General features: G+C 37.3%; 1 protein-coding gene across 1 annotated transcript in view; it reads right to left on the reverse strand.

Moving 5' to 3' along the window:
* LOC124288036 (RNA-binding motif, single-stranded-interacting protein 3-like) overlaps positions 1-20,656 on the reverse strand; it is a 312,786-nt gene that overhangs the window by 38,576 nt on the left and 253,554 nt on the right. The window contains 2 exon segments of the mRNA XM_046724598.1: positions 4,815-4,873; positions 15,913-16,073. Of these exon segments, the coding sequence (XP_046580554.1) occupies positions 4,815-4,873; positions 15,913-16,073 (220 nt within the window).

Consider the following 20,656-nt stretch of genomic DNA (forward strand, 5'->3'; position numbering starts at 1 on the left):
AACTATTCTTTTTTATGCAATTTGAATGCATGTACTTTTAATGAACTATTTGAATTCAAAATGCAAATTTTGTTCTGAAATCCCATACAAAACTCTAACAGCCTTCTTAATGAGACAACACTGAATGAAAAGTAACGCTCTAACAGTTCAATCAGCTAATTTGCTAACTTAATTTCACATCATTCTTTCCATAAGAAGTTGAAATCTCCTAAACTACACCTAATCTGGGATATGGAAATGTGCCTTTTCACACGACCTTGACATTGCCTCATGCAAGACGTCGCAGTTTTCTAATCCCCAATGGTTTACACAATTAGAAACTTTCAACGAGATACGGAAACTCCACACTACTCAAGATTTATTTGCAACTTGTGAATAACTGACTGGAAAAACGTCTTCGGGTCCGAGTCATTAGCATTTTGATGAGTTTCAATGAGACACATGAATTCTGCAATCAGGGTGGAATATGCAAGATGGCCATTGCAGCTGCAAGCCCAGGACGAATAAGATAACGTCGGTGCGTCTGCATCGAGCACATGTAGAACATTTTACGGTGATAATCCCCAGATAGAAATTATTATCTTTATGAGTCTTCAGCTCTACCATTGATGTAATCACCCTGATTTACTGGTGCACAAATTTAGCTCCAAAGCTTGATGGTAAACCATCAAGCATGTCAATCGATTCAAGACGACGCTTTTTGTAATCATCTCCTTAAACTAAACTCTGTTTTTCTTAATCACTCTATTGCCTTGACTACAAAGAGTGTTGCAATCTACTGCAATTTTGTCTGGTAAAAAAATCAATGGCGTTCTCTCAATATTAACATCCCAGATGAAAAAAAAACACCAAAAACTTTTGAATATCGACTGTATTTCCTTTCAACTCATTTAACATGTCAAAACAGAATAGTTAATACTTTGATGGCCTATTCATAAAGTGAGGAATCCTTTTCAATCAATGAGATGTCGCTATGAAGATTGGTGTTTTATTAATGAGGATGCGATTATGTTATCACACAAATATTTCATGATACTATCCTGAGTTTATTCATCAATGTCCTTGAATGCAGTAGACTAATCCATAAATGTCTTAGATCCTCCATGCATCATCTGCTTCTAACATGGCGGGAATGAAATTATCTGTATCCATTCTCCACACAGGGGAGAAACACATCACGCTATGCGGAGAGTATACAGTCTAAATCTGTACCATTGATACGACTTATTACAAGTTCTGATTACCTATAAACATGACTTGGAATATGCTGAGGTTGAAGAAACTAATTTCATTTTCAAGGGCAACTTTGAGAGCATGATCCCCCCAAAATCAATACCAAAACTGATTTAGAATTGAAACAAAGATGTTCATCAGTTAAAAAAAATTAATACCGAAATAACGGGAATTGGAAGGTATTCTTTCAGCTGTAAAAATAGACAATTAACTGACATGTTTATCCACAGTTGTGGAAGCCAGGCTATCAGGGGAGGTGTGGCGAGTTCACATGGGTCTGCCAACAGTAGTTGGGGAAGGTGTCAACGCTACAGCGGCAGGTATTATCGAGGCCCCGACAGAGGCTGACACGCTCGTACAGGAACAAATCCTTTGTGCTCAGTCAGGGAAGCAGTTCTTGGAGTTTGTAAAGCACCCAAGGTGTGAAGGGTCCTTGAAGTCCACAGGAGAACCTGATCGGAATATAAGTAGCTGATTCATCATGCTATGTACCACAGACAGCTGAGATGGGGTTACTGGTGTGGTTGCCATGGTTACAATATAAACTCTATCTTCATGTTCGAAGATTGCTGGAGGCACTTCATAGATCACCTGCATGTTCAGTTCTCTCATGCTAATATGTCTTCATTCATGTTAAGTCTCATAACACTGTAATCTGTCTGTCCATCCATGTGTTGCCTTAGCAACTCATTTTCCCTGTTTTCTTTCTATTTGTTCACATCAATATTTTCATCATAATTTTCTTGGGCATGGGTGGCCCAGTAGTCTCAGGTGCTGTGCAGAGTTGCCTCCCTTAGACATGTCAGGAGCCTATGGATTTATATTCTGGTTCATCCCGATTAGGGCCAGAGGGGTAGCCTAGTGGTTAAAGCGTTCGCTCGTCATGCGGAAGATCCGAATTCAATTCCCCACATGGGTACAATGTGTCATACCCATTTCTGTTGTTCACCATCATGATATTGCTGGAATATTGCTAAAAGCGGCGTAAAACCATACTCACTCACTCACTCACCCCGATTATGTTCCTAGATTTGTCAGCACCACACCAGTGTTTGTGGGTTTCACCAACAGGGTGAATGTCATCTGTATCACTTCTTGTTTTCGACCCGTGAAGGTCCGGGTTAGAATTGATCTTCAGTAACCCATGCTTGTTGTACGAGGCGACTAACAGGATCGGGTGGTCAGGCTCGCTGACTGGGTTACATGTCATCGTATCCCAGTTGCGCAGATCGATGTTCATGCTGTTGATCCCTGGATTGTCTGGTCCAGACTCGATTATTTTCAGACCGCCGCCATATAGCTTGAATAATGCTGAGTGTGGCGTAAAACTAAACTCACTCACTCACTTTCCTCCCACATCCGTAACGCTGGCCTCCCATGTAACTGGAATTCAGTGGCATTAAACCCAACTCATGTTCTCACTTCTCCTTTTCTGTTAATTAACACTGCCATTTGTCTTTCAGTAAGCGTTTCCCCCAGTATATTGTCTAGTCAGGCTATCAATGTCGTATCATCCACTTATCACTCCCTCTTCCATCTTGGCTTTCGAAACATTTTCTTAATTAGGGGTTTCCGTCGGTATGTAATTATTTACATGTGTTGAAAACATGGGTTAAAACTGTAATGATATCAAAAGGGAGAGACTGAATGAGACTGAATCTTGCTTTCCCAAACTAGTTTTGCATCTATTCACAAACAATCATATCACGATTTCAACAACATTAACAGGAAATGAGAAAATTTCAGTATAAAGTTTTATGAAGATCAAATTAACTGCTAATTCTAAAATTGAACAAACTAGAGTGTTCTAAGGCTCTCAGTGCACCCTCCAATGTCCCAGATTTTAGGTGGTCAATGCCCCATGACCTTAATCTCGTTAATCCCTCACACCTTGGCCAGGTGTACCTGTGTCCACCTGGATTCTGAAACTACTTGATCACAGGCACTCTTCATGACCCTGAACACAAACTGTTTATTTCTCCCCCTCCTGTAAATTAAGCTACACCTTTCTTGCCTCATGTAGCGACAACTGGCCAGTTTATTAGAGGCCCAGTACCAAGCCACTACCTGCCTACTAAGAGACTTGATCGTCCAGGTAGATCGTTTATACAGGTGTGTCCAGGTAGACCAGGTAACTAAACACACTCAGGTAATGCAAACACAGCGACACTATTGTTCACATGGATAACTGAATGCTACGAAATTCAATTATTTTTTCAAGCCTTTGCTCAAATTAGATTTTCTACCTTTTCACAACACATCATTATTTAGTTAATTCCAGCAGTGTAGAAATGGAACGACACAAATTATTTTCTTACATACACACAAGTGTGTTACTCTAGAAGAATTACATTCCTTATTCAAGGATTATTTATTAATTTGCTTTTGAGCTGTTGCACTTGAAACCAGGTCCGACAAGGGCACAGGTATGAAATACTGTAAGCGATACACGTATGGCCAACTGTTCAAATGGCAGAATGCTAACACAAGATTACTCATTAGGGAAACAGTAGTTTAAGCCCTGGCAGTCTAAGTTAGATAAAGAAAAAACTTACAAAACCAAAACTGCAACTGTGAACATTATTACACTTCTGAATCAGAATTATTAGAATAAAAATTTGGGAACTTTTCATCTTATCTGCTTTTCCTGTTGAAAGAGACAACAAGCTTTCCCGATATTTATTATCGGTATTTTTTATGTTTTTTCTTTGAAACTGGCTCCAATGATTATTGGATGTTCATGTTTTTCAGTATTCCCTGACTATTTCTGTGTCTACAAGAACTTCCACAGACGTCTCTGGTTTTTCAGTGCCACCTAGAACCATGAGGAACATGTTTGGATTTCATTTTTTCTAAACTTTGTCTAAAACTTTCCACCTGTTTTGACATCACTGACTTTGCACAAACCTCAGTTGTTGATATGTCCATCGCGAAAAGATAAACAACATTTTACGCCTTTCATGTTTTCAAGAGTGGAATGTTGATGAATTTCAGAGATTTAAACTTTTCAAGACAAAAAGAGACAAGACTTATCATGCAGCCCTGCTCAGTTTCTAAAACAGAATTCTTCTCTCGCAACCCTTGTCAGTATTTCCACATTAAGACAGTGGGCTAAATCAATGTCACAGAGGCATCATGGGTAATCAAATCACCTGCCACAGAACTGCAACACAATTTGGATGATGGCCATTATGATCATCATCCTCTAAGACCTACTGCTGCACCAGGGACATATTGGTCTCGTTTGGACAAGACTTGCACAAGCCTCTAAGGCAATAACTACTAAATTAAATAATCATTTATAGATTATTTCAATAATAAGACTGTGTAGTCACTATAAAAGACTGGGACTTGTAATATGGATGTAATTACTTTGCATCCATTATTATTCAGTACAGGACTACAATTCACCCAGCTTTGTCCTCAAGACTTAAGGCTTGCATAACAAATTATTCATAGAAAAGTCATTTTATCAACTTTAATGTCTTTTCAAGAATTCATATTGCTATTGGACAAAAGTAAAATGGGGAAGGTATTACAGGTTGATTTATGATTAAAATGTAATTGAACATGAATCTTACCTTTGCATTTATTTGTGTTCTGATCTATTATTGCTTTTGTAGACGTAATTTTTCCAAACCTGCAAGAAAGAAAACATTGGGTTAGAGAAAAACCAACAATCAAGAGTGGACATGAATATGCATTGATAAAGGTATCTAATATAAACAAAATAAGTAAAATAAGTAAAATAACAAACTGGCTCCAAGTGACACAGTAAATAGTATCGTAAAAAACCTTGGTGTTTATGTTATGACATCACATGACCTTCTCCACTGTCACAAATCTATCTTATTCTTTAGACTGTATTTGGCATTAAACATAACTGACTATCTATCACTCTCTTTCTCACTCACTCACTGACTATCACTCTCTCACTCACTCACTCACTCACTCTCACTGACTATCTATCACTCTCTTTCTCACTCACTCACTGACTATTACGCTCTCACTCACTCACTATCACTCTCACTCACTCACTCTCACTGACTATCGATCACTCTCTTTCCCACTAACTTACTGACTATCACTCTCTCTCTCTCTCACTCACTCACTATCACTCTCACTCAAAACCTCACTCACTCACTCAAAACCTCACTCACTCACTCACTCTCACTGACTATCTATCACTCACTCACTCACTCACTCAGTATGTATTAGCCTAGATTACTGGGTGCTCACATATCTGTACTCTTAAACATGTCTTTCTGATAGTTTTTACAAACATGTTGCAAATCATTTATGAAATACATTTCTGACTACAGAAAAGGTCCTATTAATATGTAGTCTAACCAAAAGTCAAACCAGTCATACAACTACATGACACATGACTTGCCACGCATGACAATATTTTCAATCAGAAGTCACTAACCACGGACAATAGCACTTCATCTCTTCTAGGAAAGCCACCCCATCCTGAGTTCGCTTTGAAAGCACAAATGCCTTATTATAAGCCGACAAACACAATTTCATGCAGCCCAGGGAAAGAATGAATCTTGAATTAATTCAGTCGTAGGGAACATTAATCAATGCTGCCTAAATTTACACATGAGCGATACCATATTTAATTAATGTCATCAGACACAAAACAGCTTGATCAAATCTCAAAGCTTTTTAAAAATATTTACAACAAGAGCATCCTCATATTTCATTCAGATATGATATCTCTAATGACTGACAAGTTTTGAGCTCAACAATCCGTGGCAACTAGAGCACAACAGGGTTCCAGAGATGAGGCCGAGATGTTTCTTTACAATATTTTATTGCCCAAGTTGACCCATAACTAAACCAGTCTTTCAACACTCAGCACTGTTTTTTTCCATCCAGGCGTTGAGACATGATGTGCCCCAGCATTCTATTATATATGACAGTAACATGATGTCCTCTGCCAACATTTTATGAAATTCCACTTAAAACTGTATCCACGCCCTTAATTTATTCTTTTTTGTTTATGTCTTTTGTTTGGGATGTAGTTCAAGTTTAACCAAGCAGAGAGACTTAATGTTTTAAAACCAAGACCACAACTCCGTCCATAAGTAAAAGTCTGACTTTTAAACATCAGTTATTACTGCACTAACTTTCTGAAGTGAAAGGGAGGCAATAAAACCGAGCACATCTGCAGTTAGCCAATTGTATGTCTTGGAATGTTTTGAATGCCATTAAAATAAAACACTTCACATAAGCCTCCAAATAACTTGGCAAAGAAAAAATCTTGAGCTAAAAGTGACAAGAAAAGTTGCCAAAAAATCCTAAACCTAAGCAAGGAGTGTTTTCTTTACCCAATCCTAAACAGATTATTAACAACTTTTTTTAAAAACCTACACAGCAGCTTCGAGAGTTTTGCATTACTTCTATCCTTATCTAAAGAAGCAGCAGAATAAAAAGAATTTTAATTGAAATACAAAAGCAATTCATCCTTAGCATTTCAGAGGTTCTTGTCAACATGAATTAGAAACACTGACTGACTGAGTTTGGTTTTACGCCGCTTTAGGAATATTCCAGCAGCATCACGGCGGGGAACACCAGAAATGGGCTTCACACATTGTACCCATGTGGGGATTCAAACCCAGGTCTTCGTCGTGACGAGCCAACGCTTTAACCACTAGGCTACCCCACCGCCCCAATTAGAAACACATTCAAAGAGAAAAGACTGTGGCAAATGTAAACAAGTACCTTAATGTGTAAATTGAAAGTTAGTAGAAGCAATATATTAATCAGCAAATGTATTGGGCGACATCAACATTATTCATACAATGGCAGATACACTATACATTCCACGACAGATATTCCTTAACTTCTTTTGAACAGTATACAAAAAAAAGCAGAACGTAGATCGATCCTGAAATCTTTTTGAGAAGAGGTATTTTTATTGGCTGTTGATGTTAAGTTTGGTAATGAGCAAGAATAAATCTATGCTCATGACTTCATACCAAGCGGTGACTGGTCAAGGGCATTATTGTGACAAAATGCAAATATATCACCCTGGATGAATGAGGATGGGTCAAAACCAGGTTATTTAAATGTTCATAATGTGACAACAGTGTTTGATGATCAAGTTTAAGTTCCATCAAGAAACTGACCAAACTCTACATCTGCAACACATCAGACTCTACATCCGATGAAGGTGTGATGTTTTCACTATACAACAATTCAGAGTAGGGCAGAGCATTAACAATTAGATAACTCAAATAAAAGGATCCTTTAAATGGCAAGCTTGAACTAAGAGCATAATTCTAATACAAACTAACTCGAAATGGAATGCTTCGTCAATAGGACAAATTCAAACTGCACCCTTAAATGTGGTTTGATTGCTTAAGTTGTATGCAACATGCACTGTGTGACTTGGTTTGACAATATGTGACTTTGTGAGACTAACAATCCCCCCTTGTTTGAACACTATGTTCACAGAGCAATAATCCAGAAAATTGTACTAAAATTACATCTTGAACAATTTAAGTGATTGAACCACAACTGACTGACTGCCAGCCTCAAAACACATTCATACCTGTTGCAGCTCAGTAAACAATTATTCAGCCTTTGTATTGACAAGATAGAATTAAGAATGGTGCATGCAATACTCCTTAGAGTTAACATGTTAAACCATCTGGATAAGACTTTGATTTTTGATTTTTCATGGATATGACTTCCATACGGATAATGCACATTGATCTGTTGAACATAATTTACAACTTGCTTTTAATTATATATAATTTTTATCTGATAACTTTTGATGTCCTTAATGTTTTCTTTAATGTTGAATAATTTTGAAAAGTCGAATCATTTTTGTAAAAAACATGAAACGAAGCATAGCCAATAGGGTTCAGTGTTTCTTATGAGTGGGGGCAGTGGGGTAGCCTTGTAGTTAAAGCGTTTGCTGGTCATGCCAAAGATCTGGGTTCGATTCCCCATATGGGTGCGATGTGTGAAGCCCATTTCTGGTGTCCCCCTGAGTGATATTGCTGGAATATTGCTAAAAGCGGCGCAAAACCATACTCACTCACTCACTCACATGAGTGACTTGCCCTTGCATGTGTCTGTGATGCACTGATACTTCATGCAAGAGTCCTAAAAGCGCCTATAAAGAGGGATATATAAAGAGGGTTAAACCCATTGAATTCGGGCTCTGATAAAGAAATCATTTTAAAATCAAATACCTGAGTTTGTGGTTGACAAGAACAGACTCAATAGCACATACTTAACAAAGTCACTATGTCTAACTTGCAGACACTTATCATACAACCATATCAACAGCATTCTTAACCAGATGCCAAAATAGTAAGAAGCCATTTATTCACCAAAATATTTACGTATTCATTATGTGTTACTTCAACCGTACCATGTGTTCATTGGCCATCTTAGGCACTCACGGACTGAACTCTTCAATGTTAGTTAATGAACCCCCATTGCTCCATATAAAGACCAAACACTCTCCTATTCATGATCTTGTCCATTCAAACTTCCAGTTTCTTTGGATGACCCGGCAAGCACTGGCTCCGCTCTGCTTCACTGTCAAGGGTTGTGATTTTGTATGAATAAGTCACAAATTCCTTGTATTCTTTCAGCCAAATCAAAGATATTTTGTTGCTCTTCCACTTTATCCAACTACATATGTGGTGTAACATATGTTATATTTGGGATTACACTTTCTTAGTAAAGTACAGATTCTAGTACTTTTGTTGGGTTGAGTCCCATGCGGGATTCAAACCCATACCCTCAGAGTCAGGCACCTAATCGCCAGCATACAAAGTCAGCCACTGTGACTTCCACTACATATGTGGTGATTTTAATGTGGTAAGGTTGCAATCCAAGTGAACATTGCATGATAAGAATCACAGAATTCTTATTAACATCAAAATGGTTCAAACTTCATTCAGATAAGATGAATAAATATGTTAAAGGGTACTAAATACAGCAACCAAACTCTCTCCATAGTCATAAATAATCTCTGCTAAAAGCAGGATCTACTGTACAATTTCTACGACATCATAAGTGTGTCTTCAGGAACACCTATCAAAGAATGAATTAAATAAAGCCCATCAGCAAAACCTTACTTTAAAAAAAATATGGGTCAGTAAAATATTCCAACAAATGACTTCAATTGATATATTTTTATTCACGTCTTCATTGCGGGAATCAAATCAAAATGGCTGACCACAAAAATTTCCTCTTGACAATAGAGAAGGGTTACGCTGTGTTCTTTACAGTCTGATGCTCTTCGAAATGGCTATTGCTGCCTGCAAGGCACTAGAGGTTATGTCAGTGCTAACAGATTTAATGCCAGCTAAATGGCATAATAATAGGCAATCTCTGGCAAACAAGGACATTCAATAGCCGTACCTGTTTAAGTCCACAAATCACTGTATCACAGAGGCACTTGAATAGATGACCAGTCATCTTGTTGCATATGCTTAGGGAGTGTTATTGTATCAAGTTCTGACTTGCTCAACCAATTTCAGTCAGGACATTTTATGTCAGTAGGACAAAAGTTCACATGCCCAATAAAGAATGATTGTAATTGCCTGCCGAAGTTATAAACCATCTTTCAATTTTCGTATTCTGACAAAATTGGACATGTCTTTTTTTCCTTTATAGGATTTGATTCCCAAATTAGAAATAAGTATTAGAAATAAAAGTTCACAGAACATGAAGCAGGGGATTAAGGTCGAACACATTTTTCAGATTGAAGTGGCTTGTATTGATCAGGCTGTGAGTGAAATCTACATTTATGTGTTTCTTTCAAACCCCAAATCTGGGTATTCATATTAAAGCTGGCAAAATCTCCAATCTAATAAATACTTATTCGTTGTATCTTAAATCAATATAAGTTCTTCTATCTTTCAAAACCCCAACCCTGGGTATTCATATTAAAGCTGGCCAAATTTGAATCTAATATATATTATTTTATGTATCTCAATTCAGTTTCAGTTCTTCTATCAGCAGTCAAAGCTGTAACTCCAATGAACATGCATCACTGTACTTAATGTTAATTGGCTAACTCAACCGTGAGTAAATGTTGTCAAGAAATGTAGTCCTTGTGATGAAGTTTACATTTACTTTATTAAGGATTTGCTAGCTTGCTTCACACACATGTTATGTAAGTTCACCATCGATTGTCAACATCAGAGTCTTAAGGCAGAACCTTGACCAGTAATGGCCGTTTCACAGGTCATTGTTCCCATGAATGGTATCACGACCTGAGGACATTGGTGGAAAGTGCCATGATCGTGTTACATTACTGTAGCATGGAGGTGGTAATTGCAACCACAAGCTGAATTCATTGATAAATTGATTACTGTTGTGTTAATATAGTGCCATTGTCATTTCATCAAAACTTTCTGGCCTGTCAGCCAATTTCATTCAACTTTCAGTTTGGCAGAAGATTGTTCTATAAATCAAAGTCTAGAGTTTTTGAGTGAGTGAGTGAGTGTCTGAAACACGACTCATTCACTCCAAAAACAACATTTCATTACGACAACATCACCAGGGTTACGTCAGGAGCTGCAAGGTCAAATATCAGTTGTAACAGAAAAGTTTATGCACTACTATAATACATCAACATGTGTGTGATATATTAATGTCATAATTTAAACACTTTCAGAAAACACCATATATGTCATAAACATGTCATTTTTTCATTCTCATTGTGCTAAAAAATCACTGTCAAATCAATCAAGAGAGGCTGCAGATGTTTTGGGGCAGATTAAAAGAAAAAATCACTAGATGAAACGATGATTAATCAAATATCTGGGACAAGCTGTCAGTCATTGAGCAACTTACTTCAAAAAGCCATGAACTATCTCACGAAACTTTGTTTATAATAAGCATTTATAATCGTAAATTATAATCCTTTAAGAAGTCATAGAAATTCCCGATAATAAATTCCCCAGAGGGATGTAAAAATTGAACAACAGGATCCTATGTTGTAAACAACGCATCTTATCATCATCTATTCACAGAACATTCAATTTTGACTCTTACAACCAATGGAATCTGTGGTAACCCAGTATTCTCTGGCCCTGATGTTTTCTAATATATACTGAGAGAAATAAATAAAGGATCACAGGAAAATTCAAGAGTTCCTTTATTATTTTCCAGTTTTCATCACCACAGCACTATTCAAAGCTGGTGATGAAAACTAGAAAATATTAAAGGAACGCTTGAATTTTCCTGTGATCCTTTATTTATTTCTCTCAGTATATCATTCGCCAACTGCATTACATGCAAACCCAGCACCCATAACCATAGATTTCTAGCATTGCAGGCACAGGCTACATGTCAGGTTGGCCATTGGGTATTGGGCATTGATGAAGACATCACACTTTCTGCATGAGTTACCTGCCTTCGGCATGCCAGAATCCTATGATCAAGTGTTTGAAACCACTATTTGTTTCAGTTGTCATTCCTGGTTTGTCTGCACTAAAACCATGCTCAATGGTTTCACCACAATGCTAAATGTGTTGACCTGCAAGATTTAGGGATTCAGTCCCACACTGTGCAGGCATGCTGTCACAGTGAGTGAGTGAGTTTAGTTTTACACCGCCAGCTATATGGCGGCGGTCTGTAAATAATCAAGTCTGCACCAGACAATCCAATGATCAACAGCATGAGCATCGATCTGCGCAATTGGGAACCGATGACATGTGTCAACCAAGTCAGCAAGCCTGACCACCAGATCTCGTTAGTTGCCTCTTACGACAAGCATGGGTTACTGAAGATCAATATTCTAACCCTGACCTTCATGGGTCGCATGCTGTTACATAACTGAAATTAGGGCTGGGACGATACACTATGTCATGATACCATACGCATTGCGATATTTTACCTGCGATACGATACGTATCATGATACATACACCTTGAAAGAATGGCACAGTATTAAGATTTAAACTGATTTATTTCAAGGTATTTGTGTATAACAATAACACTATTGTAATAAACAAGCAAGTAACTCTATCATACTTGCCTGTTTTTCTCTAAATAAGTACTTTAACAAGTTTAAGATGAAACTGTTCTGAAAAAACGTTGTGTATCATTTTGTATTGATACACCAGCCGAGATGTATCGGTGCATCGGTGAATCGTCCCTGCCTTAACTGAAACGCTGTTGAAGATGACAATGAACCTTGCCTACTCTAACATGAGACAACAGTGTCTCATCAGCAATGTTGTCATGAATCAGAACTGATTTTTTTATTTTCTGTTAAAACAGACATAAACTATACAAGCCAGGACACCCATGCCATTAAACTCACACAAAGACAAGATATGTGAGAATTTTTTGGCACTTAGGTTGTAAACATAATCTGTCATAAGATATCTGTCTTATGTTCCAGGTGTTCACGAATATCCTATGCTTCATGCCATCAAGAACCCATTTCTAATAATACACTACTTGCCCTACTACTTCCGATGACTCCAGATATTCATGTACATACCTGACAGGACTTGTAGCGACCATCAAATAAAACTGTCTCCAAGCAGTATGTATGTTAGGTCAATGAATAATAGCGTCATTCCAAGATGTCTCAGCTAAGGCAAGTCTTCCTTCATGTTTCAGAATACAGATTCAATCGACCAGAATTAATTACAAATCAAACAGATATTATTTGCCTAATTTCACTTAATTAGAAATACAAAACTGTTCAAAATGATTATTATATTTATTGAATGACTAATTACATTTGACCACTATAAACCAACTGAAAAAATGTCATGTCAGATTTATTTTTAAAAGAAAAAGCATAAAGTTTGGAAAACTCTCTGAAACAACAAATAAACATAACTTTTACAGACAACAAAACCTAATCTATCACAACTAAACACATTTACATTTAAAAGTTTACATACTAAACATCCTACATTACAGACTCAGCCCTTACATTTTCCACTAAACAGACCAAAATAAATTTACCAAATATGAAAAACTATTGAACTCTACAAATATATCAATACAAGTTTATTGGTTAACAAGGAATCTATAAGTCATAAGGTATGACATGGTTCCATTCCAAACAGATATCTTAGTACTAAGGTGATCATTATTCCCATACTACAACATAGATTGACAAATGCACGCTAAGATTGGTTTGTAGAATGGGCCTTGTACTATGGATATATCTGTCTGTCTTTTGTATACTGGGCGAGGAATTAGCAGTGTCAGTCCAAAATTCCTCATATAAGAATGGAAATATCTCGTATATATATACGCCGATAAAACACTGTACAAGAAACAGGCTGTTGTTGCCTTAAGGTGGGACCCTTTCACCTGCTTTCATATGCTGACCACTTAGGCACGTGTACGTCAACTGACACAAGTCAAAAGTATCCCTGATAACAAACTTCACTCGCACAACTCATTCTGTGGATCAAAGAATCATGACACAAGGGCCATAACAAGAAGTATGTCACAGGACATTTTGTTTTTATGAACAGCTCAAAAGCAGACCTCCCTGGACTGAGATTTTAACGTGTGTGTTCATCACAATGTGAGACTAAGTGTCATGTACCCTTGTAGCTCGATTCCATTACTATCAAAGGACAAAAAGAATTATGTTGAAAGAACATTGACAGGGGAATAAAGAATATTGACTGGGGAATATAGTTTTCTTTAGAAAAAACGATACCGTAAATTTTGTTTTCTGTCTTTTTCTATCTCTGTAACAACTAAATGTAGCAATAGCAGGATTATTCATAAAAATGTCTTTAATCATATGGACGATATTTTAAACTTTATTTCCTAAAATAGTATTAAAAACTATCTTAAATCTCAAACATCAGCACCAGAAAATGGGTTTTTCTATATTTTCCGGGGCGGTGGGTTAGCCTGGTGGTTAAGGCGTTCGCTCGTCACGCTGAAGACCCGGGTTTGATTCCCCACATGGGCACAATGTTTGAAGCTCATGTCCCCCGCCGTGATATTGCTGGAATATTGCTAAAAGCGGCGTAAAACTAAAAACACACACACACTTCTATATTTTCTGCGAAAGAGAATTCAACTCACAGTAAAGGACCAACAAAGCTGTGTAAATTATATGAATGGCATAGTGAAAATCAGAGATGACACCACGTGTTACCAAGAAGGCAAGCATGTCCTAGTAGCACCCACTATTTCCACATTTAAAAAGTATTTGTTGAAAGTTTTTGAGCAAAATAAAACAACAAGCTTCACTTAATCAACAAACCTTCAAAATAACATCCAGAAGCATAAAGTAGTCCGAACTTGTGTTAGTAAATGATCTACGACCAAGAGTGATCTGTGTATGTTAGTTTTTCTTCCTACAAAGCACCATGATATTTTATAAACATCATACCCTGCCTCACCAAGCATACACATAATTGTTTCATGAAAAAAAAATGTGGTTTTATCATACTTGGAAATGCTATAACTATGAAAAGATATTTTCAAAAGATCTTCAAACATCTATAGTAACCTTATCTTTCAACATATTGCAACGTTTAGACTCATCTGTGTTCATGGTTCGGGTTGTATGACCAGTTAAAGTAATTATTTCGATCAAAACATCGCATAATCTGAAAATTTGCAGTGTTGAAAAATATTCCTCTCATCAAAGTAAGACACAAAATAAACAGTTTCTGCACTGAGCCCAAATGCATTTGGGATGTCTAAAGTTTTATGTGAGGATCTAGTATGGCATTATAAGAAGGCTTGACGTCAGTGCTATGGAAGATAGGATTGGTCTATGTATATATCGGAAGCTGATTTGCCTTCAAAGCAGCAGTTCAAACATATCCGAAATTCAATAGTGATTCCAATACACCCTCAGTGCCTCATTACAGCACATGCTTTTATTTAATCAAAATCTGCCGAGTTCTTACTTTGGAAGGTCACATCAAGGTCAGCTTATGGAAGGAAATCAATGGATTGCTTCATCTTGTAACAATGTTCTTAAAACTGCCTCTTCTGGTCAGGATGATGGCTTCACAGATCAAAATACAGACAGCAACATGTGTATGTGTCTTCTCACAGAAGGTCTAGCTTGCTGGTTGGATTTGTAAACTATCGTCAAGCAATCTATTTCCATTGCCAACTGTGGGGTTTTTTTCATATTTTCTGTGAAGAATTCTTACAAAGAATATATTTTCCTCCATATTTATTCATAGGTTTGGAGTGGAGTTTTCGTCTGGTGATCTAAGGTGTCAATAAATACTACAGAGAGTTATGTACCCTGAAATGCCAGGATCTGCTGATCATGGGGATTGTCTAGCTGAAAACCACATAGGTTCCACTGAGGTATAAAACATCAAAAACCTGCATCACATCAAGCCTGCATCTTGATGTTGTGAAAATCTTCATTAAAAGAAAGATCAACCATTCCACTTGATATTGTGATGAGTGAGTGAGTGAGTTTAGTTTTATGCCGCTTTTAGCAATATTCCAGCAATATCACAGCGGGGGACACCAGAATTGGGCTTCACACATTGTACCCATGTGGGGAATCGAAGCCGGGTCTTTGGCGTGACGAGCAACCGCTTCAACCTCTGGGCTACCCCACTGCCCTGATACTCTGATAGACTGTATCTTGAAGAACAAATTAGAAAATACAAAATAATAGTCTGTGCCAATGGTCTAATGCTGTCATTTAAAAAAGTAAATTGTGACTTACTGTTGACATAATGTGACAAGGTCTTTGTCTGTGGTGTTGGGGTTAAGGCCACGAATGTAGAGGTTTGTTCGACTGAGGTTCTCTCCAGATAGAGACTGGTTGCTGGACTGGCTACTGGTGGTGTTGGGGCTGGCAGCAGGCATATTGCGAGGTGGATAACTCTGAAAAAACAAAACAATACATGAATACAACAGAATTCCAGCATTCAATTACCATAGCGAATGGAAACAATACTATAGCATGACAAATTTCTGATTTATCACTTCAAATTGTCAATTCAAATTTTGTATTCATGAGTATTCTTGAACATCCATTGATATTCATGTGTAACATCAATTAGGACTGGTTTGTTTACTGCTCTAGACAGTTCCACATGACAGTAGTCTGTCTATCAAAGATCATGCATGCAAATACTTCATACTGGAATATCGATTTAAAGTACAGAAGTTGAGAAAACCTAATATACTAAGATCACTTTGTGCAACCCTGCCTTTGTCTGTACTATAGACATGGTGTGTCAAGAAGTGCTGGCTCTGCCATGGAGATTACACCTATCTTAGGGTGTAGTGTGTTGGATATTGGTCTTAAGGGAAGTAGTAGAAACCATCCACACCCATGATATAATACCACCAATGACAGAAGGGCTAGATATGATAGCACAAATGTTTAACACACTGCCAATGTTTTTTCCATGAAAATGATTGATAATGCAAAGCTTTCATCAACTTTATTATCATAGCTTTCAGAAAGTCAGCAGGTATTAAACTACCATTACAGCAAGGAAAAGAGATTCATATACGCAGGGTCTGTTTCAATGAGAATCAGAATTCTTCAGTTTCACATAACATTTTTTAGATTAGCATCCCAATATTCTGAAGCTTCTGAAAAGCATCTTGCATGTTATTTTTTTGTGAGAAAAAAGTTACAGTCTGTCTTGATGTCCGATAGAACACAGGATGCACATTGTATGCATTCCCGATGATATGTACAATACAATCTCAGAACACAACATCTGATGTTCCTCAAGTTGAAACATCATCGAAGCATGCTTCTGAGATTTGCAAATGATAATGCCACATATATAACATTCCCCTACCAACTAACCACAAACAACTCTCTTGTATCTCAGCCTAGAAAAACAAACACTTTGTATGAAGGATACCCAGTGTCATATTTATCCACCACCCTTTTTAATAAGGACTGCTTGGATATTACAGGTTACACTGTTTAAGAAAATTGGTAAAACATCCTCGTAAACTGAAGGGTGATAGTGACTTTGTTTCTTGTTAGTGAACCTGCTATCTGCCACACACCCTGCCACCATGTTGCTGGGCATGTGCCACATTGGTATCCACCAATGAAACATGTCCATTCAAACAATTTCTACCAAGTGGGTTGATATATAGAGAAAACACTGTTCCCACGTTGTAGGTCCTTTGTCCTGCGACACCAGCGATAGCCAAAGAGATGCTTCAAACAAATTGATTACACTGTAAATTTACCAATCACAATGTTTTGTCTCAGCACTAATCAGAGGGTATTTCAACGATTTAGTCCTGACTAAAAAAACTTGCACGGTCATATATTCTGCTTATGTCAGTAAGACAGGCCTGTTATCTTGTTGTGTAAAAAAGCCTTCATTCCTCATGTGTGATGACTACAGCGTCAGTTCACTATCTCATGCTACGCCTGATAAACTATGTATTACATAACACCCTCTAACATTGTGAACAAGGTATAAATCTCTATTATGTTAAACAGCATTAATGAAAATTATAATTCAATATTTATTGTGACATGTGGCTCAACTGTTAAATTTCAGCTAATTTTTAATGCAATCTTTAATAAAATATTTTTTGAAAGTATTCAAATTGTATGGAATATCACTTGAAAAAAATCGGAAAAGACAAAATATGTAAATATCAGTTGCCATAGATTATGTAATAGCATGATGATCTACCATAAAATATTCTGTTCAGATGGTGAGACACGATGATCTAATGCTAATTATACTGCTACAGAAGGCATGAATATTCAGTGTCTAGTCTTTAGATAGGTCGCAGCAAGGAATAATACTGAGTCATCATCCAGTTCCATACCAGAATGCTGCAGATTCAATAAAATTTATCAAATCCCAGTATTATCTTGCACTGAAAGATGAAACTGTCTGACAAAATAAATTAATCTCTTGAGCCCAACTGGGCACAATTTGACTCAACTGACCTGGGATGTTTTTTATTCAAAAGGCTTGGACTATTTTGGACCATAATCAGAATGTATGGTCAAAGTTTGTAATTTCCATCCCCAATGTTGGGTATGACTAATGCAGTCACATTATGACTAGTTGGAGACGTTTTTATGAAATATTTCACTTAGAATCTTGATCAATAGCTAAATGGATGACTGCAGTCTGAAAACAGCCACTAAACTGAAATATCTATCAATGCTAGGCATCAGATACTGAACAGTTTTCCTGCAGATCGCTGGACGGCATGGAGCAAAAATCTACCATTGTTGTTCCCTAACTACTTCAGAATCAATACCTCCCCGATCGACTCAACATCAGTGGATCGTGGAGCCATTCCATGGACCAGGAGCAAGCTGGTGGAGCCATATCACATAGCTAATTGTGTGGTATGGTAGACATATAGTAGACACCTAGATGGCCTGATACAGCCCGTATTGTCTGGGAACATTGCAAGCCCGCAGATGATGCAGCAGGTTGGATCAGGCTATAGATAATATCCAGGTACCATTAACACTTTTTCACCCAAGTGACCACTGATAAAAGTATTCTAAAAAGGCTTTGAAAAATATTCAACTGATGATCACTGAAGAATAAAGCTATCATTTTTTATGATATTATAATATGTATTCAAGCCAGTGCCACCAGGGCAGTCGATTAACCCTTTTTGACATAGGCGATACAAAACTATACACATAGGATGCCACTCTTGGCAGTAGTCAAATTCAGAGGTAAATGGGTTAAGGGTCTCCTCAAGGTGTCAAGATGCGCTTGTCCAAGTTTCCACAAAGCGGATCAACAAGCGTGAATGGTACACAAGGATGGAAAGGTCTCGGCAGGTTGTGTACAATTGGTGAGGGGAGCATACATAAGTTTCCCAGAACATTATTATATCTACTGTACCTGAAAGATTCATGTATGGCCCTGTGAACAACAAAAGTAATCTTGACCATTTCAAAGTTAACAATTTCTCACAAAACTCTCCATCTGTAGAAAACTACTCTGTATCCCAGTCTTAAACTCCAGAGACACTCACTGAACTTCAGGAATTTATAATTCATAATATATATGTACATGTATATATATTCTCATTTCTAGATTGGTCGTTTTTGACATTTTTACATTATCATGTAAGTTCTAATTAATATTTCCAGAAAGAAAACACAGCACAGATGTGTAGGTAATTTGTAAAACAAATAATATCGTCTTTTTAAATGTATTTTCAGTTTGGTTTATTCAATTCTTGAGCACAGTTGACTTACAATAAGCTATTCACAGTACACTTGTTGGTACTTCACACATATGTATTACCTTTTTTTCCAAACTTGACATGGGGCTTAAGAATCAAAGTGTCCCACAGCCATTTATAATATATGTGACTGAGATTGAATTTTCTTCACAATATATTTACGAATCAATATTTTAAAGTGCAATTTCAATATCAGGGACTGCCAATACTTTGGCCACACACGAGGCAAACAGTAAATACACAGATACGTATTCCAGGAAGCCACATTCCTAATCTAAGAAGAACGTGATCACTCACAATTATTGACTCTGATTTCTCAACAAAAAATCTTTCTTTATCCATCAGGTCCTACAATCGTGTGCAGTGCTCTTATCACAGCAACTAGGGCACTGCTCACCCAATATTCGTCAGGTATTCGAGGCTATTTCAAGTTTGAACAACCCCTCTGGGCTCGCTGACGGCACAAGAGATAGGACATATCAGTCTGCATTTTTTACAGCCATGACAAGAGATTTGTTTCAATTAAATATGCGACAGATGCCTCATAGAACTGGGGCAAAACAAGGCAACATCTTTATCAGCTGATTTATAATCGACTTCTGGATAAATCAAAACATCAAAAACAGTTAGTTGTTTCAGTTGTTAGCATAGCATGTTCCTTGAAACCAGTCTGACAACATTTCAAAACTGAAATCTTGAACAAACGAACATCTTGACTCCTACAGTTTTAGGACCTGGAGGGCCAAGCACAGGTTTTGTTTCAGCAAACAGGACAGAGTATTTTGACTAGCATTAAGGAATTTTTTTAGGAATTTGGAGAATTCTACAAGCGACAGTGACCATACTTCTTGTGTAACTAGTTGTAATATAATGTCATAACCTGCATTCTTCTCAGTGTCTCCTTGTTTCGCCATTAAAAACATCAGCTCCACACACATTCAAGCAAACATAGTTTTTTACCTGGACAAACAATATCTTATTCTTAAGATAAACAGGTCTGTTTAAACACTATTATAAGACCAGGATGCCTGGCTTGGCCAGAGAGCACTTGCCGAGCAAACCACACCGCCATCTTCATGTCTGAGCAAATATTACAAATATAAACATACACAAATAAGCTAAATATATTTCCTTAATCATAGACGTGAAATATTTTTAGGATGTTAAGGGCAAAAAGAAGATTGTTATTTTCTCCCTAAGCCACCTCAAGTCATGGTTAAGATACACTTAAGGAACAGGCCATGTTTGCT

This window comes from Haliotis rubra, unplaced genomic scaffold (assembly GCF_003918875.1).
Source record: "Haliotis rubra isolate DU_JTF1 unplaced genomic scaffold, ASM391887v1 Scf41, whole genome shotgun sequence".
In the NCBI taxonomy this organism is placed as follows: domain Eukaryota; kingdom Metazoa; phylum Mollusca; class Gastropoda; order Lepetellida; family Haliotidae; genus Haliotis; species Haliotis rubra.